Here is an 8,970-nt window from a genome sequence, read left to right as displayed (position 1 = left end):
AGGGGCTTTTGGACCCCCTGTTCCCCCCACTCCGCGCTGCGGAGCTCTGGCTGGTCTGTAACCTCCCTCCCTACGGGTTTCCCCCCTCCCTAGATCTTGGTGTGGAAGGAGCTCGACTACGGGTCGATGACGGAGGCGGAGAAGCAAATGCTCGTTTCGGAAGTGAATCTGCTTCGCGAGCTGAGACATCCGAACATTGTCCGCTATTACGATCGGATCGTGGAGAGAAGCAGCGCGACCCTGTACATAGTGATGGAGTACTGTGACGGGGGGGACCTGGCTAGCTTAATTGCAAGGTGCACGAAAGAAAGGCACGTGGAATCTTGTTGGTGGCAATTCTGGAGTGTCTAGCGTAAAGGGTCTTGGGCAATCAGAAGTAAAAGCTCCAAGTGAGATTATATCTTATTAATAACTTCTGAACAACTTTGGGTCTCGTCCTCGGGACCCAACTCTGCTGAAATGTGCAAGGGTTGTACAGAGTTACAACACTAGTGGGAATGGTGCTAATGAGTACACCAACAGGTTGGATGTTTAGGTCCAAATAGTAAAAAAAAAACCCCAAAACAACCCTGAGCTTTCTTACGAGACAGAAACTGTTGAAGGGTTTCCAGATGCAATGCTGTGCATGGTGTTGAAAACACAGAACAGTTCTTGCAGATAGGTAGTGTGATCTGTGGGCTCTCTGGATTGCCTGTCAGTAAAACCACCTGTGCCCTCTTTTTTTGTTAGAATACCAACACCAAAATACATGAAAGGGAAAAGTGATTTTGAACATGATGTTAAAAACTATTTTATGTGTCTGCATGTAAAGCTTGTGGAGACACCAAGTTGATAAGACTTCACCTCGGTCTAATCTTAGACTAAGTAGCCTACTTCTTAAGTATAATACTGGTTTTCACATTCTTAGGTTAAAAAAGTACATGACACCACATGTGTTGCCTTGTGAAAAGAGTCTAAAATGCTACTGCAGCTGCCCTCAAATGTATCAATATTTTTATTGTAGGAGGGTTATATTAAAAATCAGTCCTCTCTTGGCTTTATAGTTGTGTGTTGCTCATAACCGTTTTGGAAACAGCTGGCAATAATATATCATAAATGATATGTAATATATGATATCGTAAGTGATCAAAAGGGCAGATATAATCACAAAAGCCTTAAATTAAGTAAGTAATGAAAGTACTATACATTTATTAGACCATTTGGAGGAGAAAGGGAATATTATGAGGATTCTGCAACAAAAGTCTAGGTGTCTTCCAACATATTTGGAGTGGGGTTTTTTAAACTTCCATTTTAAAAATGGCTTTTATAGATGCCTGTGGCTGTTACCTTTCTATAAAGGTGCTGGGGTTGATTCAGTGATGTTTAGAAAGTTACATAACGAAGACTGGCAGCAACTACTTAAACTGATTTATGCTCAGAGAATACCTTTGTTAAACAATGTGTTCATCTTTCAGGCATTATTTAGAAGAAAGCTTTGTTCTCAGAGTACTGACTCAACTGACATTGGCCTTGAAGGAATGTCACAGGCGGAGTGATGGTGGAGTCACTGTGCATCGTGACCTGAAGCCAGCAAATGTCTTTCTAGATGGCAAGCAGAATGTGAAACTTGGAGATTTTGGACTGGCTAGAATATTGCACCATGACACCAGCTTTGCCAAAACATTTGTTGGAACTCCATATTATATGTCTCCAGTAAGACCTCCCTTCTGTGCCTTATCTTCACTCTTGTCCCTCCAAGATCTGTTTTCTGCAGTGTTGGTCTCGGAGTCCATGAACATTTGGGAGGTTTTAATGACAAGTTACTAGTCTTAAATGCAGGTGACATTTTTCCATGAAATGTATGTGTGCTGGAGACAAGGTTATTCTGCAGTTATTTTCATCTTTCTTCCTCACACCATCACTGCCTTCTAATTAAGGTTGTTCTTCACTGTGTAAGTTTTGATATGTTCTCAGAATATTAGAGATGTAAGGTAGGTATTTTGGAGTATCCTGTTCCTCAAAAGGAACAGGGAAGCTAGAGTGCTTTTATGTTTCATAGTGTTAAGGTAAAGAGCTTAAGTTACCTCTTGATGGTAGGATTTTCATTTGTAGTGGAAATAAGCAAGGATGAGGTATTTCCCTGGTACGGTGCATTTTGTGTGGGAAAGACTTATTTTGACTGAATTAGCCTTGTATCAGCTGAAGATTGGTGCAACACTTCAGTCTTCTACAGTTTTGTTCCTCATAATTTGTTAGAATCCTGCCAGTCAGAGTAGCTGTGGAGGCTAATTAAGACAGAATCTTAAAAGTAACCCCAGTAAGTAATGGTTTAATTCAGGTTTGAACAGTAGCTGATTATTCTGCAATAGTAGAACAATGTCTTAGTTAATAAACTTAAGGTTGTTCTCTTTCTTTAGGAACAAATGAACCACATGTCTTACAATGAAAAATCTGACATCTGGTCTCTAGGATGTCTCCTGTATGAATTATGTGCTCTCTCGTAAGTATAGTAGTGGGGTGGTGAATGTGGAAACATAGCTGTTAATGCATTTATGATTAAATTTTGTATAGATGAAAACTTAAAGGTTTCAAAGACTAGTCCTAGACTTTTATTTCTGTATTGGTCTTGACACTACATAGTCAAAACAAACCTTTGATTGCAGCATTTTTCCTATTCTGATTCTTTTTTTTTTTAATGAAAGTAAGTCCTGTAGAACTAGTGAGAGAATCAAAGCAAAATATTCTTCTTCAGGCCTCCATTTAGAGCTTACAACCAAAAGGAGCTGGCAGAAAAGATAAGGGAAGGGAAGTTCAGACGAATACCATATCGTTACTCAGAGCAGTTGAGTGAACTTATCAAAGAGATGCTCAATGTAAAGGTAAGAATTAATTACTAATTTTTTGACCTATAATTTGAGTTAGTGCTGAAATACTAGCTTTCCTTCTCAATTATGCAACGAACTGATATGAAGTAGTGGTTGGTATAACCTTGCCACTGGCAAGATCATTTGTAGGACGAGGAGGGAGGAATTATGCTTTGAGTCCATTAAACAGAGGCAGCAGCTCAAGTGTGCCAGGTTCACAGGATGCCCAAAGTCTGTCTCAGTATTGGCTTATAGAGAATTTCCTAACAGCATGCTTAACCAGGTTATAACTTTAAGGTTAAAACAGTTCCAGTGTGTTTGGAAATTGGAAGAGGTTGTTTTGTCTTCATTTTGGAGACTAATGTATAGCTTGCCCCCCATGGCTGGCATGGGGGTGTTGAGAAGAATACTGCATGGGACAGCAAAGCTGTAAGACGAACCCAAGTCTCCAGCAGGTATGGATCATTCAGGAATCAAGTGGCAGGTAGAGACACAGAATGTTAGCTCCAGAACCTATGACAGTTGCCTCTGTAGGGTCACGACCCCCTCCTGTCTCTGAAAGGAATGGGTGCCTGGACTAGGAGAGCCAGACTTTCAGCTTCTGAAGCTGAAGGCTGGTAGCAGCCTTCTCCCTCAGTTTTTATAATCTGCTTGTGTTACTCCTTCCTAACTCCATTTTTCTCCAACTTCTCCTTTGCTGTATCGCACCTCAGCTGATTCCTGCCAGGGAATCCCTGGCCTTAATGTTTCTTGGTTATAGATAGAACTTGTTAGTAATGTGTTTCCTTTAGGATTATTGCCGACCTTCTGTTGAAGATATTCTGCAGCACCCCTTGATAGCAGACTTTGTGACAGAAGAACAAAGACAAAGTTCTGATAAAAGAGGGTGGAGATCATGGGAGCCAGAAAGGCCGCAGCATTTGGATGCTGCGGTGAATGAACTGAAACAGAAGGAACAACAATTACAGGAGCGAGAACAAGCCATTAAGGAGCGAGAGCAACGTTTGGAGCGTATGATATTCCACTTTGGGAAGGGGGTGGCAATGGGATTCTGATTCAAAACAATAAGTGTGGAGGAAGGAAAGGTAGACAGTTTTCAAACCCCTAATTTTAATGCACTAGGATATCATACTCCTGCATTCACTACTAGAATTCTGTCTAAACACTGAAACAAGAATGCTTGGGCTTACTCATCTATACTAGTTCTTGTTTTAAGTTATGGAGATATAATTGGCAGTTTGGATATAGAAATCTGGTTTGTCAAGATTATTAAACATAAGTGGCAATTAGGAAAGTATACAGAGAAACAGGGGCTGAATATATTGTTCTGCATTGTACAGTGTAGGTTGCTTTTCACCTACTCTGTGCTAAGTTACCATTGGCTATACTAATGTGTCACCCAAGGTGAGCCTGATGTTGGAGTGAAATATACTTGAGGAAACTGTCAGTGGCTTTTATAGAAGCTGCATTCTATAGGTAGGTTGCCTGTGAAACTATAGATGGCTGGTCCTCAGGTGCTGGGATCTCCTGCCCACATAAAATACTTTGTGCATATGCAGTAGCCTTTGTAACACAGATTTTAACCATATATATTATTTTCTGAGCCTGGATAACAGCTGCTGCTACTGTAAACAGGGTGTTTAGTCATATCTGAATTATAGTATCTGGTATCTAAATATTTATTTAGATCTGGTGTAATGTGTGCTGTGAGGTAATGTGCAGAATAGAAAGCTGCTATAGTTTCATTGTTGCAGATATGGCAGAGTTTGGGGAGGGCAGGGGAGAAGCATGCCTGGCATTTCAGAGTACTGCTCTAGTGCTTTATCAGTGCATTGATAAAGATGTATCTACATAGGAGTTATCTTGCTTTGTTTAGAGCCACAGAAGCAGAAATATGGGTGCATTTGACAGGCTGTTACTGCTGTCTTTTTTTTTTTTTTACAAGAAAATCCATCATGCATAATCACTCTAACATTAACATTTACATTTTAACACTGCATACTATCGTGTTTCTACTTCCAGAGAGAGAACGGGAACTCTGTGTTCGAGAGAGACTGGCAGAGGACAAACTTGCTAGGTATCTTACTAACCTATAGTTGCCTAGATTAGAAACTCAACAATCTTACAACAGAAAGCTTAAATTTATCTTTTTTTTTTTTTTTTTTCAAAACAGAGCTGAAAACTTGCTGAGGAACTACAATTTCTACAAAGAGCAGAGGACACTAGCTTGTGCACATGGTCCAGGTATGAAAATACACAAGAAGCCACTTGCACTGATAAATGTAGACTGGTATGCGAAGAAGAATGCCCCTGATGCTTGGCATGCTGTACCTTGTCCCATGTTAGCAATACAAACACCAGTCATCTCTGCATGGTTTGGAACGGACTTTTGATTTTCTGCTTTGCAAAAAGACTTAATGATGCTCAGCCATGAGTATGAGTGACCACTGTCAGCCCTGCAGTCTGTGCTCTTTTGGAAATTAGATTCTTGCAGTATGCTAATGGAAGTGCTGACTTGTAACACAAACTTTCTCAGAGCTGTACTTATTTTTATTATGGATGTCTTTTTATAGACCTTGGATTTTAGTTAATTTTAATAAAATTGTGCATGTCTAATCACTTTGACTTTAGTTTAACTTCCAAAAGCTTCAAGATGGGGAATAATATTTGTTGCAAGTGACCCAGCTGTGATTAGTGCATCGTATAGTGCTGAAGATTATGAACTATTATCATATTCTAGTTTAACTCACTACAGGGAAAAAAAAGCTTTGAAAATGTGCTATAATACTTCCTGGCTACCTGTAGTCTAATTTGTTTTACAGTAATTATTACCCCATAAATATCTGACCCTCACTTTGGCCTTGATTGTTCAGCCCTCACTATCATAAGAGGTTCTATCATCTGTTCATTGCACCCATCTTTAATAGCAAAAATGATTCAAGTATCTAAATGCTTTTTGAAATATTGGTGGAATATTAAATGGCTGGGTCCTAAGTAGTACTGTAGAACAAAGAAATGTGAACACCCTGTGACATGCAGCAACACTCTCTTCATTTAGTTTTACTCAGATAAAGCAAGATAAGCATGTCACTGCCTCTAATACAAATAAAACTGCCTATCACAGCAGGAAAGAACACAAGTGCTGCCAGCTATCTCTAACATTCCTGTCAATTTTGAGAATTCCACTTGTCTCTCAATATCTTGTCTGACTTGGATATATTAAATAAATAATATAAAATTAAGGATAAACTTGCCTTGGGCTTTCTGATGTTGCCTCTAGCACTGGATGACTGAAAGTAAATGAGCTTTTGCGTTTGCTTCTGTTCTTTTCTGCATCTCCTACCCCTTTACATGATATTTTGATCTTAACACAGGTATTAATTTTTGAAGATGGGCAAAACTACTTTGAGTAGTTAATACTTCAAGACAGACAATGCAGAAAAATGAATATGGTGATTACAAGAGTGACCAAATCTTACAATATCTGTAGATCACTTGATTAAACATTTGTCACAATATTTGCTACTCTTCAAACTCATTCCACAGTACTCTTGTAATCCTGTTTCTAAAATTCTATCTGTACTGACATGACAGGACTAAGTGTTTCTCCAGTGTGTTATCAAAATTGTTTCTGTTACCTTCAATCACACTAATATTACTGTCTTTTTCACAACTGGGCTGCATCTCACACATCTCAGATCCCTAATTTCTTCTCAAAATCAGTTGTGTGGTTCACAGTAAAATGGAGTACTGAAAATCCTGGTTTCTAGGACAATGTCCTAGACACTACTATTTTTGATTCTTGGAGAAGGATTTAATGTTGAAACAGATATGACCTTACTGATATGAAACTACACAACGCTGAAATATTCACTAGCCCCTTCATTTTGGTCCTTTTCACTTTTCTGTGTTTGCTGCATCCTTGCTCTAGCCTAATGAATTGAAAATTAAGGCTTCAGCAGAGTTATGATTAGGATAGTTAGACCTTTGAAAAGGTCTAATTTTTTTTCTTGAGTTGAGTCTTGTGAAGTTGGCTCTTATGAGAGACAACTCAGCTGTTTTAATATCTTCTGATGGTAGTTTTTGTACCTTAAGTCATTAAAAACAAACTACCTGCCTTTTTATTGTAGTGGTTCTATACAGCTAAAGCATAGCTATACTATAAAAATTCCTGTCCTGGAGCCTGCAGTGAAATAACTTGATAAATGTTAATGCATCCAAACTCATTATACATCAAATCAGAGCCTGGTTTGTAGCTCATTGATTTAATACATGGATAGAGTTGGAACAATGTGGGTGATGTAGAAAGACTACTGGACAGGTTGGGTCTGCCCCTGCTATGAAGGAAAGACAAGGTTTTTTGGTAGATGAGAGCCTAATTCTCCATTTCCCTTTGGAACTGGATCACATTACTGTCCTGTCCTTCAGCAGAAACTCCATGTCTTTTCTCCTTATGTCAGCTAATATTTCCTTAGGTGTTGGGAGGTACACCCTAGAAACTACAATGGTATATATCCTTTTACCACAATTATTTTAAAAGCCTTGTTTTCAATTTTTCCTCCAAAAAAGGAAAAGAATTGTTGCTATGAACTGAAATGCATTTAATTAGATTACTTAAAGCCATAGGTAGTTAGCAAAATTGATAACAGGGTTTAAAGACATAAGCTAAGCAATAAATGCTGAAAGGTGCACTAATTCAGTACTTATTTTTTTGATTTCTTAAGATAACGCACTCCTGCTCCCCTTTTCCACAACCAAGAAGAAAGTACACTTTGATGGAAGCGAAGAGAATACTGTGCCTCCTGTTAATCTGGAAAAGTATCCCCTTTCCAAAGGGAAATGCTCTGATCTCAAAAAACGTCTATATGCTGCAAATCTACGGGCTAAAGCACTGTCCGAACTGGAAAAAAACTATCAACTAAAGAGCAGACAGATCTTGGGTATGCGCTGAAACTGTAACATAGATGTACAGTATTTAACTTCTTAGAGCTGATGAAATGTATAGGATGATACTTGTGCCTTCTGCTTTTAAGGTGGAACCTACTGATACATATTTTAACAGTTGTTATACAAACTCTTAGTCTATAGTAAGTAGTTTATGATAAAAGCATAAAAGATTATATTATGAAAACAGGTAGTTTCAATACCAAATCAAACAAGCTGAATGAATTGTATTAAATAAAAAAATATTTTGGTCCTCCTTCTGTTTACCATACATGACTTCTGAAAATATACAAAATGAATATTGTAAAACAGTTTTTTAAAAATTTGGTGTGAAAAACTTTTCAGATGAAAAATGTAGAGAGATTTTTATTATCTGTAGGTTAAAATGATGCTGTATGTAACATACAGGACTCGATAAAAGAAGTATTGATATTTTGTATATGTGGAAAAAGAATGGCTTTTTGTTGTACTTGTAAATATTTTTTATCCATCAAAGAGATTTTATGCTATCTATCCCTACTAACTAGGTGACCTATGGAAGCAGGCTACTTTTAGTTGAATATCTTTGACTAATAAATGAATGGGATGGGTCAGCTTAGCATAATTGATGAGTTTAAAGTCCTTTCTACCTGGGCAGCTGAATGGCTTGTCCATCAGCTCCTGAAAGGCCTTCTTCAGGGCATAGCATTTGAAATAACACCTCCTTTGGTCTGCCTTGAAACTGTGTTATAAACTGATCCCTGAGACTGCTGTCCTGAACGGACATTAGGTATTAGCACCTGTGTTTGGGGAGGGGCAAGTGTACTTTGAATAGCAAATCCTTATTTTCTTGAAGCTTAGGAGGTATCTCCACCTTTCCCTTCACAATTCTTTGCCAGAGTAGGAGCTGCTTGCTTAAGGTGGTGTAAGTTTCATGAACTAACTCCGACTCGTTAATTAAAAAAAAATCCTTTGGAACTGTAATGTCTAACATATATAAAGATTTTCTGTCTCTGGGTTGAAATGCCATAAAACATACATTCTTAGAAAACAGCTAATTTTCAAAATGCTTGTTTCCTTCTTGAGCCATGAATGTTATCTAAGGAAGTATTCTAAATGGTTTTTACTTGGAAAAAATAGAATCTTATTTGAAACATCAATTTAATTTGGTGTATTTGCTGATAGACCAGTATTTGTGTCGCCA

The 8,970-nt window shown here is 38.1% G+C and overlaps 1 protein-coding gene across 3 annotated transcripts; it reads left to right on the top strand.

Annotated features, from left to right (window-relative positions):
* The first annotated feature begins 97 nt into the window (after positions 1–97).
* On the top strand, positions 98–7,877 carry NEK2 (NIMA related kinase 2). Of its 3 annotated transcripts, XM_029086993.1 has the most exons (9): positions 98–311; positions 1,455–1,692; positions 2,397–2,479; positions 2,732–2,858; positions 3,635–3,854; positions 4,866–4,920; positions 5,017–5,087; positions 5,922–5,956; positions 7,603–7,794. In XM_029086993.1, the coding sequence occupies exons 1-9, from the start codon at positions 127–129 to the stop codon at positions 7,792–7,794; spliced, it is 1,206 nt and encodes a 401-aa protein (XP_028942826.1). In that variant the 5' UTR covers positions 98–126. The 3 variants fall into 3 exon arrangements, with proteins under 3 accessions (XP_028942826.1, XP_010174331.1, XP_028942827.1); XM_010176029.1 differs by lacking the exon at positions 5,922–5,956 and having other exon boundaries at positions 7,568–7,877; XM_029086994.1 differs by lacking the exon at positions 5,922–5,956 and having other exon boundaries at positions 5,017–5,081; positions 7,568–7,794.
* The last annotated feature ends 1,093 nt before the right edge of the window (positions 7,878–8,970 follow it).

Source organism: Antrostomus carolinensis, unplaced genomic scaffold, assembly GCF_000700745.2.
Source record: "Antrostomus carolinensis isolate BGI_N321 unplaced genomic scaffold, ASM70074v2 scaffold41339, whole genome shotgun sequence".
In the NCBI taxonomy this organism is placed as follows: Eukaryota; Metazoa; Chordata; class Aves; order Caprimulgiformes; family Caprimulgidae; genus Antrostomus; species Antrostomus carolinensis.
Note: the sequence above shows the minus strand (reverse complement) of the source record. Positions and strands in the feature narration are given on the sequence as shown.